This window comes from Carassius gibelio, chromosome A2 (genome assembly GCF_023724105.1).
Source record: "Carassius gibelio isolate Cgi1373 ecotype wild population from Czech Republic chromosome A2, carGib1.2-hapl.c, whole genome shotgun sequence".
NCBI classification, from domain to species: domain Eukaryota; kingdom Metazoa; phylum Chordata; class Actinopteri; order Cypriniformes; family Cyprinidae; genus Carassius; species Carassius gibelio.
In genome coordinates, this window is record NC_068372.1 from 16,832,560 (window position 1) to 16,852,739 (window position 20,180).

General features: G+C 37.3%; 1 protein-coding gene across 2 annotated transcripts in view; it reads right to left on the minus strand.

Annotated features, from left to right (window-relative positions):
- Nucleotides 1-20,180, minus strand: part of LOC128028986 (fibronectin type III domain-containing protein 3B) — a 124,510-nt gene that overhangs the window by 19,916 nt on the left and 84,414 nt on the right. For both annotated transcript variants that reach the window (XM_052616414.1, XM_052616422.1), the window contains exons 7-18: nucleotides 13,643-13,701; nucleotides 10,459-10,616; nucleotides 9,519-9,578; nucleotides 8,389-8,527; nucleotides 7,149-7,202; nucleotides 6,723-6,847; nucleotides 5,288-5,462; nucleotides 4,656-4,742; nucleotides 2,640-2,778; nucleotides 1,515-1,586; nucleotides 1,189-1,307; nucleotides 214-319 (exon numbers count right to left, since the gene is read on the minus strand). In XM_052616414.1, coding sequence (XP_052472374.1) covers nucleotides 214-319; nucleotides 1,189-1,307; nucleotides 1,515-1,586; nucleotides 2,640-2,778; nucleotides 4,656-4,742; nucleotides 5,288-5,462; nucleotides 6,723-6,847; nucleotides 7,149-7,202; nucleotides 8,389-8,527; nucleotides 9,519-9,578; nucleotides 10,459-10,616; nucleotides 13,643-13,701 — 1,293 coding nt within the window. The remainder of the gene's footprint in view (nucleotides 1-213; nucleotides 320-1,188; nucleotides 1,308-1,514; nucleotides 1,587-2,639; nucleotides 2,779-4,655; nucleotides 4,743-5,287; nucleotides 5,463-6,722; nucleotides 6,848-7,148; nucleotides 7,203-8,388; nucleotides 8,528-9,518; nucleotides 9,579-10,458; nucleotides 10,617-13,642; nucleotides 13,702-20,180) is intronic.

The window sequence follows — 20,180 nt, forward strand, 5'->3', positions numbered from 1 at the left end:
ATCTAGTAGGTTCAACTGGACAGGCTAACAAAAGCATTAAAATGTAATGACACTTACATGTTACTTATATAATACTAAACATGAAATAAAAGAGGCTAAGGAATGAAAAACTCTCAGAAGTGTGATGTACTGTACAGGAAGGACAAAGAAGGATAGAGAAAAAGAGAAACAAATTATGTTGTGGGTTTTTGTACTGTATGCAGAGAATCTTACCCCACTGTAAGTTCACTTCTTTGTGTTTCGCTTTACCCACGATTCTTGGAGGCTGGCAACGTCCTGGAGCAACAGATAGCGTACGCACAGGCAGACTCTCAGAGCACTGCAGGGACACAAGCATAACAATTATGTTTTTATATCTATATAACTGTACAAATAGGTATGTGATTTACACTACTGTTCAAAAGACTGCAGGCTATTATTATTTTATTTTTTTTGTAAGGAAACATGAAAGTAATCAAAAGTGATGGTAACAACATTCAAAGGACGTCCATGTCAAATAAATGCAGTTAAGGTTATGGTCCACGGAAATATTAAGCAGCACATCCGCTTCTAACATTGGTAATAATAGGAAAAGTTTTTTGAGCAGCAAATCAGCGTATTAGAATGATTTCTGAAGGATCATATGACACTGAAGAGTGGACGCTGAATGGCTGCTGAAAATTCAGCTTCACCATAACAGGAATAAAGTACATTCAAATATATATTAGAGACTAAATTAAAATAGTTGTTTTATACTGTATATTATGTTTCATAAAATAAATGCAGCCTTGGTGATCATACGTGGCTTCTTTCAAAATTAAAAAAAATATATTACTAACCAAACATTTGAGTGGTAATGTACAGCATACAGTATGATGCATATTGGACTGGGTTTCTATAAAAAGATCATAAAACTGAATCCCATTCTTTATACAGTATTCTGAAAATAACCGAAGTGATGTTTTGATTTTTCTTCTTCTTTTTTATTGCCAACACCAGACACCTCAAAAATATTGCTGAACTGAAAAAAAAAAACTTCCTGAACTCTTTAAATAAATATTTATATGGTGTGTTTTGTTGTTGTGAATTGCAATACACATACTCATTCCTGCAAATATAGAGCCATTTTTGTATGAAAACAATTGTCTATTCTTTCTGAATGCATTTCTTTTGGGATCCCGTTTGGACAGAGGTGACGTAAGCTGTTACCTGGCTGTGGCCGCCCGTGCTGATGCTGCAGGTGCGCAGTCTGTACAACGTGCAAGGTTTCAAGTCCTCACACTCACACTCTGTGGCAGGCCCACTATACGCAATGTCCCACTGATTGGCTACAGAATACAGAAATCAAACAGTTAAGCATTCGCAGGACAAACAGCTGGCCACGCTGGATACCAGGGAGTCAGTTATTCATGCAACTGTTCCCAAATAAAATTGAGATGTAATTAACCAAGGACAAAAATATACTTAAACATGCAGACAGATCATCACAAAGCATGTCAACGTGATATATCGGTGTTGCATGCATTAATACATACCATCAGAATTTCCTTCGGAAATCTCTAAGAGGTATTTCAAGATTTCTGAACCTCCATTGTCTTGTGGGGGATCTGTTGCATGACAATACAGACAGGATATTAGAAATATACACACACGCACCGATATGTTTAGCATAAAATACATACAGTTCCTTAGAAAATTATTTAAACAACAGCTTAACTAGTTATTATGTAAGGGTACAAAAGAAATAAAGCTGTATAAAATTAAATGGGTCAGAGCACATATTTTTCATGTAATTTCTTCCCTTAGGTCCGCTTCTATTGTTAGTTACATTTATTCATTTAGCAGACAGTTTTATCCAAATAAAATTACAAACGGGGACAATAAAAATAAAATAAAAAACAAGATAGAATATAGTTATGTTGTTTTTCCAAAAACATTGTAATTTGGTCATTTACAGTTTAATATGCATTCATTAAGACGGAATTAAGTATTTTATTTGCTACTGTAAGCACTGAAATCTACAGTATGTTTTTATTGTATTAATGAACTAATTTTAAAAGATTGAGGGACATTTGATTTCACCCTTTAGCTATTTAGACCTGACAACTGTTGTTTCCCTTTGCATTGACTGTGCAAAAACTCTCAGCCTAAACTGCATTTCAGACATTTGCCCTTGAAGTTTATTGCAGCTGTATGAAATCAAGTGTTTGGTTTATTACTGTGGGGAAATAAAGAGGGAATTATCACACTGAGAACACAATACAATTGCAGACCTCGTCCTACTTGTGTTTGCAAACAAGGAACTGAACTGGAAAGTGGCAGGAGCCAAGCAGTGCATCACAAAAGAAGATGTCAAGGTGAGATGGTGTGCGGATGGATGACGCACACGTCAGACAGAGAGAGAGCAATACCAGCACTATACTACATTACATTTCTTGTAAGTTTGTAAATACAAACTTTACAACTTTATTTTTAATATTAATATTACATTTGCAGATATTTCTTCTCGATTTCCAAGATTCAAAAGGTCAAGCTCCAATGCAAAACAGATTGCATCTTTTCCCAAACATAAATGAGATTTCCAATTTCCCTCAGTCAGAAACCAATTCAACAAATACAGCAACTCAAAATGAACATTTCAGCTGCACAAAAAGCCATACCCCATTTGACACTGAAGCTGTACGGTCTGATAGGGCCCTTGATGCAGGGTCTGGAGGGGGGTCCAGGTTTGTCTGGACTGGTTTTACACACCAGTACCTCACTGGGACTGCTCCTGCCCTCCAAGTTCGAGGCTATGAGCTGCAAGACACAAAACATGATTGTTTAAACTCAGAACAGGCTTAATTATGTACATAAATATTTGCGTGTGTGTGTGTGTGTGCCTTTTTTTTGCCACCAGGTGAACTTTGTAAGTCTGCTTAGAAAAGCACCACTAGCGCAAATCTTGTTGAATTGCATGCTTTGAGATATCATTCATTCACATGGGTTTTGTTTAAATCCCTATGTTATGGTGACTATAAGTTCTCTTGATCCCAGATTTGTCCTAGCTGGGATTTCTAAATTGCCTAAATTTCAAAGTTTTGCCTTTCTCCCCTGTTGTTTTCATAGTTGCTTAAGGTAGTTTATGAAAAGTAGTTTGAACAATAGCATGCAGGTATCATACATAATCGAGGAATTGTCAGGTGCGAGAAAGAGAACAGTGAAAGTAATGCAAATACACATATAATGTATGAAGACTGCAGAGAGCATGTCAATAGGAAAATAAAACCTGGACGTATTAGGTAATTTAGAAATCCCAGCCAGGACAAATCCAGGAAAAAGAGGCCAAATAGCCCCGCAGACGCGCATGAAACGCAAATCTGACCACGTTTTGAGACTCATCTTTGTGCATATAAAACGTAAGATTATAACAAAAATAGAAACCTTTACACACAGCCTAATAAAGAGCTTCTGTACGCAAACAAACCACCACAAATGTAGAGACATAACACATTTACACACTCCTATTATTTGCACCTGCAACTGTAATGGGCATCTCCACTAAAAAAATAAAATGCCAAAAACCCAAGAGGTGTGTGCACCATTCAAAGGAATTACAGTCAATTATGAAAGCACTTAAGCCAGACCCACTCACTGCATTACAGCAGCACTTGACGTGGGCTGCGGTTCACTCATAATTGGATAGGAGAGTACACTATATGAATGTGACAGAAGAAAATATATGTGATGATAATAAAAAACAACTGTGGTATGAGTCAGTGGAGCACACAGAGAGGTTAAAGCAGTTGGTTAACACTGTAATTAACAATGTACGACTCTAGGCTTAATTTTTCAGATGTCCCTGTAACACTCGCACACTTCTTGCACATACAGTTACTCACTGACACAGGTAAACAAAACACTTTGTGCCTTTAAAGAGCAGGTGTTAAAAGCTGCACACTTCTGGATAATAATTATTACACTACGCTTGACCAAAACATGAGGTCACTACAACTTTGCAATTAATATTTGACCAGCACTTTAGAGAATATACAAAATTATTTTCTTCAAAACAGACAAATGCACCTCTTTGGTATTTCTGAACATGTCAATAGCAATTAATTTGGATATGTGACAAATGTGAGCTTTCAAATTGCTTTAAGTGTCTTTAATGTGTTTTGTACTTTTTCTTTTGTGTCAAACCATCTACTGTACTACCTCACAGATCACAACAAATCTGGAATGTACTACATTTACTGACAAATGTAGTAAACATAAGTAAAAAAAAAACAAAAAAAAAAACAGGTGTGACAACATTTGTCTGTCAACGCTAACATTGAAAATCTGATGTCTGATGTATATCCATAAAGTTTGAACCAGTGTGAATTCACTGTAGGCCTGTTTGTAACTTTTTGTGATACTTCTGTATCTTGTCCTTGGCTTGTCCTTAGCAGTGAAGTAGCCCACAGTTCCCAGCATGCACTGCACATTTGTGTTACTCTCAAAATTCCCAAATCACGTTGTGATCTATATTTGCCCCACAGGATAACCAAGGTACTCTTTATTTAAATTATAAGCATTGTGATTATAACTAGTGGTGTACAATCTTATGAGCTCCGCTAATCACACAATAATGAAATTTCGCACACATTTTGGGATATTCTAAGCTATAAGAAAGAAAAATTGGATTCACTCACCCTGAATTTATACTGCGTGCTTCTTTTCAGGCCCTCTACAGTACATGTCAAGTTTTCTCCAGTGTACTTTGGGTAAAACTCTGTTCCCTGCAAAGAAATGATCATAAAACAGCATATTATGTGACCTTATGTTATCATTAACACTATGCCAAGTAGCATTGGGAATAGTAAGGAATTTCCTTATTTATTATTATTCGAATTATGGTTCCACGTCACAATTTATATGATCTGAGAGTAACCCATCAATAACTGGTCCACAGTAACTATATAATAAACCAAAATATTACTACTTTTCAGTAACATCTGAATATTTTTTTTGTGTTGTCGTTTTTTTAAATGACACTGATATACAGTAATTCTAATGAGCAGTATGAATGCAAAAGAAAGACATTTGACCATTTGTTGTCTTGGTGGAACAATGCAGATGTCCAAACACGAACTGGAGTAGAATGTTTTGAAAATGAATTGACTCAAGTATTTTAAAAAAAAAAAAAAGATTCCCATCCTAATTAATGACCAGTTTCTAAATTTCAAAAGCAAGCACATGCCATTGGGTTCAAGTATGTTGTTGCAGTATTGCAGTAGGTTGTTTTCATGTTATAACTGATGACACTGTCATCTAAATGACATACAATGTTCTCCTCCTGGATCTCCAGCGTGTATGTGACGGGTTCCTCCGCGGTGCAGCCATCTGGTCGGCTCCACTCCAGCGTGATCCATGTGATGCCCGCACGCACCAGCCGAGGAGCATGGGGCAGGTGGGGCAGACTTCCAGTCGTGTAGACCACCACCTCAGGACTAAAGCCACTGACAAACAAAAAGGAGACAGAAAATATTCAGAATTACATAAAAACATGCACACACACACAAACATATACACACATACAAGAATCCATAAAACAGCCAGGAATAGTGTTTTTAGTTTTTCGGTTATCCGTAAGGAAGAATGTATGAATGTGTTTTGCATAAAGTTTGAAACAGTTTCAACATCTCATTGCAAGGCTTGTGCATCCCTCTCAGGTTGGACACTTTAACTGAGTTTATTTTTAAACACAGCTCCAATATGAATAACTTCCAGGCTGATATGAGGAATTTGAATAGTTTTCCTCTCCTCTTGATGGTGGCATTAAATCTGGTTTCTTCCAATTAACTGGTTCACGGACAAGTTTACTAGAGCCCTTAGAATTTACTGTGTGTAGGAGTGTGTCTATAACTGCCACTGGGAAACAGGAGATGTTAAATGAGCTTCTCTCAGTTAAGGAAGTAATAAAATATGTCCTCTTCAGTCTGGGCAAATGGGTGGTTTGCTGGAGGTGGAGTCTCATATTTCAGCATATTGCTTAACTCTCTGAATGTGTCTCTGGTATTAATGTCAGGAGATGGAGGAGAAGAGGTATGGAGCTGCATTCAGAGTGATGACCATCTTCCCTCAACAACTACATTTCCTCCCACTGGACCAAACATTACATATTTTATAGATCTATTCTGTAGATTTGTGTGAGGGTCAACCAGCTTTTCTTCTTAATCAATTTGTCTTTTTTAACTAAAATTATATAATGGAATAAATTATAATATTTTATTATATCACTATAAATTATTTACCTTTTTTTATTTTGCCATAATTATATTTTGACTTGTGAAAAAAATATATATAGCAGGTGAAATGGAGAAACAGAAGAGCACAAGAGCAAAAGATAAAGACAGAGCGCTCCAGCAGCCGTCTGTTCCCCTGAATCAAGGTGACTTTATGGCTCTCCATCTCCATTAAGACTTGAGGGATGGTGATTGGTGATATGATCAGATTACAGAGAGATAATGGGATTGTTTTGTCACACACAGGGTTTAATTATATGCATCCTGTACAGCAACCCAAAGAAAGAGTCTTATTATCCTCATATTACATATTATTAAACAATGTTTAAATATTTGGCTGTATCCCAACTTGCACACAATCCATACTAAACAGGAAGTAACATTAAGATTAATGTGTTTTAGCATGTAGCAGAAGCATGTAAATACATTGTGTAAGTATAGAAAAAGGTTATGCATTTGATTAGGCAGGCATACCTCATTCCTATATCGTTGCGTGCTGCCACTCGAAACGTGTAGGCCATGGCTGGACACAGGTGAGTGAGTTTGTAGTGCCTTTGGCTTCCGAAGTAACATTCTCTGAAAATTTTATTCTTTTTGCCCTAATAGATGAAGTAGATGATTAACAAATAGATTTTAGTCACTACATTGCATAACATCACTGAAGCCATACAGCTGGGTGAGAAATGTATGAGTAGCAACAGTGCAGAGACATCACTCAGATATGAAACTTTAAATAGAGTGAATGTGAGAGGACTGATGTCAAAAAGACATCTTTAGTGTTCGAAATGTTGAAATGCATTTCATCCAGAAGGCCTTTTTCTAAAAATGTAAAAAGAACTTTATAAAATCTTCCTTGAGAATCAAAAAATAAATACAAATCATATACATATATAGCAATACCTCATCCCACTCTAAAAGGTAACTGGTGATTTTTGATCCATTATCGACTGGTGCCTGAGAGGAGAGATATAAAAACACAAAACTAATTAGAACTGTACAAAAAAGGAAGGAAAACTGAATGAAAATCTTATTTCCTGATAAAAATGAGTTAAGTAACAGGAAGTACTGTCTGTGTACTGAACCATGAAAATCTTATAGCAGTGATGGGGAGTCAACTAAGTTGTTGAGTCCGACATCACTCACTTTCTCCAGTCCCTAGTGTATGGCAGTTGAGAGCACTTTATCAGCAAGGACAGAACAAAAGCAATGAATTCAGACACTGACATATTTATGTTAAGCAACAGTGTTAACAGGCTACGAATTTCAGGGTAATGCCATTACCCAATTTGGACAGTCATTCCAAAAGTGTCTTGTTTTCATAATGGAAATTTAAGGCTTTGTGTCAAGAGAAAAAAAAAAATAATAATAATAAGATAATAATCTTCTATTCTCTTCCTGACCTGTTTGGATTTGAAGTAAATGGAGTCAAGGAGTCGATTCTGTTGACTCCTACAGCGAGAGTCAGAGTCGACTACAAAAATCTTGGAACCAAACACCCTTGTTTCAGCCTGTATTTAAAGTGTTGTTTGCCCTATGTTCCCTGTCTGGTATTTTTCTTCTCCTGATGATGTTATGTGTGTCTCCTGCCTACCCTGTGTTACCTTTTGGTTCGTCTATTAACAACAATTATTTCTGCGACTCCTACATCTCTGTGTTCCTTGTATGCCCTGGCTTATCAGCTCTCTCCCTTGGCTTCCTCCACCTCCTCCAGAGCTGTCGGTCGGACCCCTGGAATCATCAGCCCTTCCTCCACCATGGCTCCTCCCTCCGTTGGCTCCACCATGGGTCGACTTCATGTCTGTGGTCTAGGTCCCGCCTGGCTCCACCTACTCCAAGTCCCTCCTGTCTCCTCCCTCCATCTGGTCCACCTTGGCTCTTGCTGTCTCCTTCCTTGATCCTCCCTCCGTCGTCTCATCCCTGGACTCTGACTCTGTGTGTCTTCTGCCTACCCTGTGTTACCTTTGGTTATTCTTGTGACTCCTATGTCTCTGCGCTCCTCACTCCAACACAGTACGCATCGTGACACTTATAGCTAAAATGTACTTTCAGTGAAGAACTGATACCTGATCTCTGATGCCTAGGAAACTATCTGGCTATGGCTGTAACTTCCATACTAGTATGTGATAAACAGTGATCTCACCTTCCACTGCAGGGTGAGCGTGCTCTTAGTGCGGTGGGATAGTTTAGGGGGCAGCGGGCAGTCTGGGGTACTGCTGTGGGTGGTGAAAGCCCCCACCTCAGAGCACGAACCCTTCACAGAATTGCACACTGCGTTCACTCTGAGAAAGACAAACACACATAAATTTAGAAGGCATAGTTCATTCAAAGTCAATTATACTGCATTTATAGCAGAAACAGTGAGGGAGGGAAAACACTTTTGTGTGTTCCACAGAAGATTGCTTTAAGGAGAAAACTAATAGTGCATTCAAGGTGCATTTTAACACTAACTGAACTCATGACTTTGGCACTTCTAGTGCCATTTGAGTTACAGGAACAAAAGCACAGCTGTGCCTTGTTTAATACTTTAATACACTATGATCAGAAGGTCAATGTATTTTCTGATTAAGTGCACATTGCTTTTACAATGCTGGGAAATTGCTTTAAAAAAAGATGAGCTAAAACTACACTACACTCATTCCTTATTCTGGTGCTAGAAAAAGGTGGGACAAAAATCATCTAGACCCGCATGACATTTCCCAACAGGTTGCTCGGATTTATAAAGAGCAAAAAATAATAACTCTTTGGGACAAGAAGTGCATTCAATGTCACATCTAACTGCAGAGACACAGTGTCTCCCACCATCCCTTAATCAGAACATATATTTAGTTACTAGTTCAACTGTTGCCAGGTATCAAAGGTTGACAGAAAATTCAGCCGACAATTTCAATGTGTTTTAATGAGGATCCAAGCAAACCCACCTCCAGCACTGGATTCTCCACTAATAAGAGCTCCCAATGATAAAATAGACTAACAGCGCCTATTTGCAGCTGCAAAGATTATATCAAATGTGGGCTTGAAAGGTTCTTTGAGGTACAGTACATGCATCAAATGTAATCTTGACCTTTCCAGTGCTGTGATGCACGGCATTCTCGGCTCAATTAATCACAAGTAACAGGCAGACCATTAGAGAGAGCTGAAGTCATTAAAGAAATGTGGAAGCAAAAAATTTTGGTGACAATGGGCTCTGATCACAGTAAGAGTTGAGCTACTTCAAGCACACAATCTTGCACATGACAGATTGCAAGAAATAAAGTTGACAACTACACTTACCTTACATGGTAGTCTGTTGCTGGTCTGAGATCTTTTAAATTGCATTCCAACTCCTCCCCACTGAAAAAAAGCACACATACATGATCCTAATGGATGTCAGCAATAGACTTTCGCAAAAGATGTTGTTCAGTTATTGAGCAAAACTGCTTAAGGGAAAAACTGTGATTGTTTTTGCCTTAAGAGATTTTAGGGTTTCCAGCAACCATTTTTCCTTGCGGTGTGACTATATTTTGTTAGAGGATGAATTTGTGCAACTCCAAAATTGCCCCATTCTTTTAAATTATCACCAGTCATTTTCTTTTCGAGTGTGGCAAACAAAAAAAAAGAAACTGTGAGACCAAATTAAAAGGCAATGCACAAACCAGTTTTAAACGTAACACGAGTAGTGTGTAAGAAGTCAGCAAATTATTTGCAAGTTAAAACCATATTAAACATCCACAATGTTATAAACAGCAGTGAAGAGAACAGTTAAAAATTTAAAAAGTAAACAAAGTATTTATGCCCAAATACAAATTAGAAACAGTATTAACAAGGGTATTTTTGCAGCAATGTTCCATATTTATATAAAATGCTTGGGGTAAATAAGATGTTCTGTAATATCACTTTATCATTTGCCATGATATTTTTGTGGAAACCAAATCAAATTTCACCAGCACGACTGTTACAAATTTGAAGTCTTAAGCTTTGAGTCGTGCTTTGAGACTCATGCTTCAAAGCAGTGATGACAGGGTTTTACGAGTCTGATTACGTATCTTTCCTGTCTCCTCTCTGGATATTGAATCATACACGTCCTGATGGGAGAACAAGCTGCATCCAATGATTCTTTCTGCTCGATGGATGATATATTCATGTCCAACTTGCTTCCTTGTGGTGATCCTTTTAATTTATGAGAACATAAATATTTCTCAAGGATCCCGAGCAGACGACACGTATATCTTACCTATAGATTACGCGATACTGGCCGTTACGACCCTTGTCTGAGAGAGTGAGCTCGTAGCTGCAGGTTAACGGGTGTCCGTTACTGTGCCTGTCTCTGTTCTGGAGGCCTGCTGGTGGAGCCCAGGTCAGTCGCGCTGTCCTGGCCTGGATATTAACAACCTATTGATAAACACAGAAGAAACAGCATCAAGAACCTGAAACACTATCACTAAGCAAACAACAAACAAATCACTGTTATAATCCAAGACTCTGAATTCAACAATAGGGAATGACATTTTAAAAACAATCCAGAAACGCAGTGATTTTCTCAAATTGAGCTTTCAGATGGTTGCTGCAAAGAGCTCCATTAAACAAGACAAAAATTGCAAGGAGCAAGCCATTTTGAAGAGTTTGTAATTTCATTATGAGGTTAACACACAGCTAACCCAGCTGTAAAACCATTTATTTGCAAAATCTACCAGGATTATAGACCTGCAGATAAAAAGGAGCAGGCTACAAATAAATATAGATCAATAAACAAGTATAAAAAATAAAAAAAATAAAACCTCCACTGAGTCATGCAAGAAATTACTCAAATGTCTTTATGCTTTTAAAAAGGTTTAGGGTGACTGTATGCAATTTATGTTGCACAAGCATTAAACAAAACACGAACATTCCTCAACTTTGAACCACAGTCTTTTTACCACAGCCTGACGCTAACTAGTTTTAGGCCTGCAATCTGCACAGCTTTATACCTCTACAAGGCCAGCTTTTTATGTGTTAAACACAGAACTGAAGATCTAAATGAAAAGAGACAGAACAGCTTTAACTGCTCTGTTAAAAGGTAATTCAACGTAACATGGTGTACGAGGGTATAACACTGGCATGAATGAGCTGCAAACGTCTCACACTAGCTTCAGTCGGGCAGAAGCAATCAAAGGCTAAAACCAAACAGCTCTCAAACACTATCTGTCCTGAGGCAAGAGTAACTGCAGGTGAACGAATGTCTGTGGATAAGCTATGATTGCTGCCTCTCGGATGCGCACAGTTAGCATTTCCACGGGCACTTCTGAAGCTACAGTAATATGTTCCCAATAAACCGGCTGTCACAGATCCAGCTTTCTCACAGAGACACTTTAACACTTTCACCAAAGTGAAAAGCTCAGAGAAGTTTGGGGTTGGAAAGATTTTTTGATGTTTTCGAAAGATGTCACTGATGCACACCAAAGCTGCATTTATTTGATCAAATATACTTTAAATGCAACAATATAATTATATAATAATGATATAATAGTTTAATATGTTGTGGAAACACATTGACACATTGTTTGTTTGACAAATTGAAATTAAATTTAGTATATGACCTTAGAAGCCCTTAGGGCAGGGCTGGGCAACTGCGGTTCTAGAGGGCCACTGTCCTGCAGAGTCTAGCTCCAACACTAATAAAACACGCCTACCTACCTTTCTAGTGATCTTTAAGACACTGATAGCTTGTTCAGGAGTGTTTGATTAAGGTTGGAGCTAAACTCTGCAGGACAGTGGCCCTCAACATTTCCCTAGGTTAACATGTTTAGTGACAGTAACCCCTCCTGCTGTTAAGTTCACAAGTTTTAAATTATGATTGCATCTGCTTATAATTTTCATAAATACAATCTTGCTTTATTTTTTTGGATCTTGAATCAATCCTGAATTGCATCAACTATAATGAGAAGTGGAATGCATGACAACAAACAACACCTGCCAGTGAACATCAGACATACAAAGGAATTGGCCCAAATTTCTGATTTGTGATTTGCTGGGAGAGCTACACCAGATAAATTCAAGTTCCTAAAGAAACTGAACCAGAGATGAGAAAAAGGGCAAACTGAAGACCATTACAAATCCCACACAGCCCACAAGAATGCCTCAACTTGAGACACATTAAGCCCCAGCTGTTTTTCAGCATCCTGCTCCTGCATTTTACCCCACATTTTCTCCCATTAATGGAACGACTTGTATTTTTTATTTATTTATTTATTTTGCATGTAGTTAGTACATTACCTTTCAAAAGTATGGGGTCAGTATGATTGTTAAATGTAAGGAAAATGCATCTTTTGCTCACAAAGGCATCATTGATTCGATATAAAAAAAAAAGGAAATATTATTAATAGCCATTTAAAATAACTGTTTACTGTCTTAATAAATTGTAAAATGTAATTTATTCCTGTGATGGCAAAGCTATTTAATTTTTTCAGCATCATTACTCCAGTCTTCAGTGTCACATGATCTTTCAGAAATCATTCTAATATGCTGATCTGCTGCTCAAGAAACAATTCTTAAAACAGCTGCACTGCTTAAACTGGGATTTAGAAGAAAAAAACACACTAAAAAAACAACATTTATTATTTTGTTTTGTTACAATGCAAAATTCTTTACTGTAATTTTTTTATCAATTTAAATTTTACTTGCTGAATAAAAGTATGAATATCTTTCAGAAAAAAAATCTTACTATTCAAAATTTTTGGAACTGTAGTGCATATAATGACATTTCCATCTAATTTAAACAACATATAGTGGGAGAGGCAATATGTTGTAGAAAGTACTTCTACTACTCAATGTCAGATGTCAAGTATTCCTATAATGTAATATACTGACAGACAGACAATGGTGTAGTTTTCAGAAACAATTCTTGACAGACAGGGAAAGAGATGCCTGAATAAATTTTTTGTCATTATTAAATATAATAAAAATATAAACTCTGTCAATCTAGACTACTTGGGTTAGTTTCACTTATGGAATATCACTTGAAGTGACGGAAGTGTCCTTAGATAATCCTGAACTGAACAACAGGAAGAACAGAAGCCTTAGTGAACAGATGAAAAAAGAATGGAGGAAAACATATTGTTCAGAAAACATTGTTTTGATGGAAATGTTCATCCAGTCAACCACTGCTTGACAGTGGACCATAAAAAAACAAAATAAAATGCTGCCTCTCTGTGGCAGCAATGGGAATAGTTTGGAATTGTAAACAAATCTGGAATGATTTCTGTGACTTTTACCAAATGTCCTCCTTATGAAATATTAAAACAATTAATCATGTCATGTTGTTTTTTTGTATGCTTACATTTACAGCCTGCACTTTCCTTTGGCCAATGAAGGACATCATGTTTATCTGATAACATTAAACCATTAGTATTTTCCACTTCTTATTCATATTTCTGACCCACCTGTGGTTTTTCCATTCCCGAGAGAACATCCTGAACTCTCTTTGCTTCTGAATCATGATCTGCAGGCAAGAGATAGTGGAGAATAGAGAGGAAAAACAGAAAAACAAAAGGGTGTTATTCCATTTTGAATCAACAGGGGTCATGTTTTCGTCAGAAACTGAACAGGAGATTAAAGTATAAAGTCTTAAAGCGATAGTTTACCCAAAAATAAAGAATATTCTGTCATTATGTTGCTCCCAAGCCAAATGACAACTTTTTTTTTCTTTTTAGGGTGAACTACTGTATTCCTGTAACCACTACTACATTTTCAAGGGCATGGATGTCTCTGAAGAAGAATTAGACACATTTTATGAGAAAACAGTAATGTGTTTGAAAACATTATGGATTTGAGATGAAACAGAAGGCTTTTTTGCACTGCGTCAATACTTTTTGCACAAGGCATTGGAAAACTTTCCAGAACTGCAGAGGATCCTGCAGATCCCACTGAAAGAGTGTTGGCAAAATGCTGGCACATGAGCAGTTGGCTCAATACTGAATAATGTCCATAACTTGTATGCAACTCCCATTCCAAATTGAAATCTGAACTTGGAAAAAATGCTCAATTACCTCATGTTCCCAAGGTCTGATTAACTCACTTAAGCTACCAGATCATCAGCGACAGACAGTCTGACAGAATACCTTTAAATCTTTACTGCCTCCTGTGGTTATACACACACACACAAGCACAAATGACCACTAACCCCTGATTTATAATTTCCACAGTGGGCCCAAACACACATAAACCTCCATAAGAGAAGACTTTTCTCCTCTGGGAAGTAAACTCTTGCTTGATTTCAGTTTCTGGATGTTAGTGCTGTAAATCAGTGCATACGGAGGAGTTTGTGTGTGTGGCCTCCCCTTGGAATCCATAAAAATTATCTTCTTTTGATAAAAGGCTTACTGAAGTGAGAGTGGATTATAAAGCACTTAGAGCTGATGTAATTGACCTGGTGAGAAAGTACTGACAAGCATCCTTTTCCAGAGTGTCAGCATAAGTAGTTAAATCATAAAGAAAAGTGTATACAGTATGTGTGTAAATGGGCAGTTGACACCAACAGACCCCTGCAGTTTTCATCTAAAACTATTTTTAAAGAGCATTTTACTGAATCTTTTATCCTTTAGGGTTCCCACACTTCTGGATCAGGGGTGTTGAGCTTTGGTCATTACTGGTACTGGATAAAAAATAACAATCTTTTTTTTTTATTATTATTATTTTATTTTTTACAGAAATGTTTTACATTTCAGAATATTTAGTCTTCATATTAACTGTGAAATAACTACATGAAATAATGGTGGTAATTTATCCAGTCAAAGCAATGATAATATAATCCATATACACAGTCATAAACAAACTGGGAAAAAAAAGTTAATAGACACGTTATTTTTCATCCGACCAAATAGACTACATTTGTATGATTAATGTGTGTATTTATTTCTAGAGTAGAGAGCACACTGGGAGTTCACAGCGCCTCTGGGCCTTCAAGAGTCATGGCAACAGTGATGTCATACACGGTGACCTTAACATGACCCTGGGAGGTAGGCACAGGGAAAGCAGTCTTCTTCGAGACAGAAACCTTACTAATGCTGTGTCTATTTGTGTGTGTGTGTGTGTGTGTGTGTTGGGGGGGGGGGGCGTACTGTATGTGGGTTAGGGATGACAAATTAAGTTATTACTCAGAAATGATGAGTAACTGCAGATGTGGATGAATATGAGGTCGCCTTACACTTGCCATTAACAGAGCACTCATTTAAATCCACCCCAACATGAAATATGGAGTCATCTTTGTAGAGTCACAGTATATATGCAAAATTGGAGTTGTTTAGCTTTTAGTCCATTTGCGTTAGCTTTGAGATCATCTATATGTTCTCACAGCAAATTTATCCTTCACTACACTGTTTTTTCTCTAATCAAATGTCTCCTGAATGACAATGTCTCTCCCCTAATACAACCTGCCACTAACTAGCAAGTAGCAAATCATAGTGCATGGCTGTAACATAACTACATTCCATTTATATATACATTTAAAAAAAAGACGAGGATTTTATGTCCTTCTAAAACTTCCTATTTTAAAAAGAAACAGGAAAGAACATTCTCATTATGCAGTTTTCATAGGGTCTGTAAGTGATCAGGGGAATCACTACCTGTTCTTCACCTCCACACTCAAACTAGTCATTAGGTTCACTTCCTGTGTGTCCATCGCCTCCTCTCCTTCTGCTCCTGCCCTCAGAGGGAACCTCTTTAAGTTTCGCTGCTTCCAAGCACAGCACTTGACTTTCCAAAGCTTCACGTCTGTTTTTCATGCATGCAGTCTCTACAGGGAGCTGTACAGTCGAGGCGAGCTGCTCACTCTCTGTCTCGCCCTCCTGCCACGTTCTGAATAACTGCTGCTTCACAATGTATAAATGAAAATAAATACAGGAACAGAATACGACAGAAGAGGAAGAAAGAAGCAAACATCTCTTTTTAAAAATAGAGCGGTCTAATTCCAATCGAATTTCCTTCTTTCCTGTTTCTCACTGGATATCTATGCCTTCAATTATAGGTTAAGGTCAAAGACAGGAGAGAGGAAAAAGGGTTGGGGGAAAAAAGGACTGTGAAAAAGGGACTAAGACTAAAGTGAATAAATGACAGAAAGGGAGGAAAGTGAAACAGAAAGGGGGGGGGGGGGTTGAATATATATATAAAACAGCTGTCAATGAAGAACATAATCTAACTGTCCCCATAGGGTGTAGTAACAGGATCTACCAGCAGGTGCTAATTAGACCATGCTATCCAGCGAAACCTTGAACCCTTGCTAACAATCAATCCTAATACCCTAGCAACCACATAGCAACATGCTAAAACACTCTGAACACCTTAGCAACCATATAGCAAAAGCCCTTAGACAGCTTGCATAGTTAATAACCTAAAGTCAAAGGTTATAAAAGTCATGCTATAAATGAGTCATGAGAGAGAGCTCACACTTAACCCTACAACACTCTTACGCCAACATGGAAATCTCTCTTTGGACGTCAGATTTGTGTGAAGTGTTTGGATGTTGAGCACTATGTGAATGAGAGCGTGCATGTATATATAAGGAGGTGCTAGGTAAACATCCAAAACTGAATTTGCAGACTTTCAGAAAAAAAACGTCTCCAAGAACACCCACAGAGCAGCAGACGCCAAACAGTCAGGCCAGTAACTACACCCACGTGTCTGTGTGCACTTATAAATGTGTTTGAGCGCTGGAGCACCATAGAACTGCTACAAGTGCTTAAAAACAGCTCACATCCTCTAGCTGGGATCCTGAAAAGGGGTTGCAGATTTAAATTAGGCCGCCGCTATCAGAAGGGACGATCAGTCAGACATAAACATGTTTCACAGTCCCTGATTCTGTTAAGGAGACCAATTTGTTTGTTTGCTTTTAGAAGAAAGCCTCCTGGAATTTTTCATGCACTTCACCCCGAAAATAAAGAGTTCTTTTGTAGACTCATTCATGTTTGCATAGAGGCATGCACACTCTGCTCATGTATGCCCCCTTGTGAAACGAGACGAAACAGCACATTCTTGATTAGTGACGGTCCTTTTACACACACACACACACACACACACACGCACACACACACGCACACACACACGCACACACACACGCACACACACACGCACACACACAGACTACAGGACTAGAAAGGTGCTGTGAGTCCATACAAAATTGTGAAAAATGACTGAGCAACCAGACGATCATTAGGAAAGACAAACTGAGGTTGTGGCTATACTAACAGAACATGTTCAGGATGACTAGTCTGCCTGGAAATCAAATTATATTTGGGATTTTAGTTTTATTACACAAATACTTTTCAGTACACAAGGCATTATTTTAAAACCGATATTGATTTTTAAGGCACTGCAGGAAAGAGTAAATTGCCAGGTGATCAAAAAAAAAAGAAAAATTATGCATTTTTGCAGAAAATATCACTATTAACGGGTTAGTGAGAGAGGGAGGGTGTGTGAGAGTAAGAAAGAGAAAGACTTGCAGGATCCCAATCGTTCTCATCTCCGCATAGCACAAATTCCATCTGCTCAACAGCTGGCTGTCTAATCCCTCTCTCACACAAACCTGTGCCTCCCTGAGAACCACTGCCCCAGGACACTCGCTCTCACACTCACACTCACACAAGCATCCAACCAGGGCAGGACTTTGTGCGCCATAGATGGATTTTGCATCGATTATGATGTTTAAATCTAATAATTTAATTCTAGAAATAGAAAATTATTGCAGAAATAAAAACAATAAGCTACTTTGTTTTTAATTATGAAACTGCAACAGGTGAGAAATTAGGTCTTAATGAATCCTTAAATCAGCAGAGTCATTTAAAAAGTTTACTTACATCCTGAATGAATCATTTACTGGGCCATGTAACCATACTGTAATGCTGAGGAACAAAACGGTGTATTGCTCGGAGACGCAGTGGTTCTGCTGTATGCTCTATTTTCTTTTTGAAGGAGCAAAACTGAATTTTGTGTCTGAAAGTTACTCATTAACTTCTTGTTTATTGTACATTTGCGCATCCTGCAGATATTCAAAAAAGGAAAGAAAAACAAGACTCTTGTTCGTGTGACAGGCTAATTCTTATATCATAGGCATATTTTATAGAAATAGAAATGTATTAAATGGCCATTTTCTTTTTTTAAATCATTTTGATGACATTCCTGCCCCACTATGTGTAATCCCTTATGAAACAAAAATATATTGTAGTATATTGGAAAATATCCTGTAATATAGTAGGCATATATTCTTATATATATTTATTTTTTCCAATATATTGCAATATATTGAAAGTGGCAATCATTTGTGAGTTTTGCAATATATTATATAATATACGTATCATTAATATATTATATAATATATGTATCATTAATATATTATTAAATGTATTCAAATATATAATATATTAGAAAATAAAAAGGGAAAATAATATATTACCACATATGACAATATATTTTAAGAAATATATTGGTAAATATATTTTCCTTTTGTATGGGATGGCAGGGAGACAAAACTCAAAACCCAAATCTCTTCAGATGGCAAAATTTAGTGGAGCATTAATATAATATAGGATCATCCTCGATACAGACATGAGTCATGCACATATGAGAATTTATCATTATCTTTCTAAATGTGCACTCTTTTGGGCTAATAGGTTTAATGGAGCTGTTTAAAGTAGCCATGTGATCAAATTGATGTTCAACACATGTGGTAGGATAGACAGTTTGAGGTGTGTGATAAACAATTGATTGCTTTCGTTTTAGCATCAGAGACTGCCAGCCCTCTCAGCAGAACGGATTCTTGTTTCTCCACAACTGCCAAGCATCAGTCTCTCGCCTTTAGTGTGCTAGCACCATGCTTCTTACTATCTCCAGAGGGACACTCAGTGGCATTCGCTCACAGCAGAGATGCATGGCCTCACTACTGCCAAGGGACACAGGAATATGCCAGTGCATCCTGGAAGGGAACTGGAAAGAATGGAAAAAGTTTGCAGAGGCTGGACTAGATGCTCAGAGGCACAATCTCCACAGGTTCCACTCTATTTCTGTGTTTACTTTTTGTCCCCTAATTTTACTGAATACTGAATCATAATTCCTATAAATGCTCTTATTCTTATTTAGTCAGTAGCTTACACACATTTTATATAACAATGTAATATAAATGTCTCAAATACTTCTGCTGTTAAATGTGCATCATGTTTAACAAGAATGACCATATGATCTTGGAACATGTGAGAAAGTTTTAGGTTAGTTGACAAAACTTGCTTTTTTTTTTGCCTTACATGCCACTGTTTCCAGCTAAATTAATATTTTAAATTACATCTGTATGATTTATATTTGAATAATTTCTCTGCTTTATATAGAAAAATATACAGTATATAATTTTTCTATAAGTGAAAAAAAAAGTATATTGTGAAGGAAAAAAAGCAAGGAAGCAATGAAATTACAAATATTTCTAGCACATACAGTTATTACAGATATTATTTGGGGGGAGGGCAGTGAAAATTAGATGACTTTGATATTCACATCTTTGCATTACTGTTTATATTTGCATATAATTTTATCCATGTACATGATTCGATTTAATAGAACTGCAGCTATCTAGAGGCTTGTCTTCACAAGCACATTTAGCAGAAACCACCATTGATAATCCTGGCCCAGACAAACACTTCCACTGAAACAGATGCAGTTTGTGCATTGTTTTACTGTAAGAGCTGTAAGAGGGACTTCCCAGAAAAACACACACATCGTGGCCTAGTTTCTACAGCACCTTCATAAAAAACCTAGACTCTTAAGGTAGGTGAGAGTTCTGGTGTGCCGACTGTAAAAGACCAAATAAGCACCAGCAGATAATTGAAAGGTCATGTTTAACTAAGTGGAAAGCTAGCATCTGGTTACCAGGTCTTATCTGCCCTTGACCTTCTCATATGATTAGGTTTCCCCAACTTGCGTCACCCATTATTGTTCCATCGC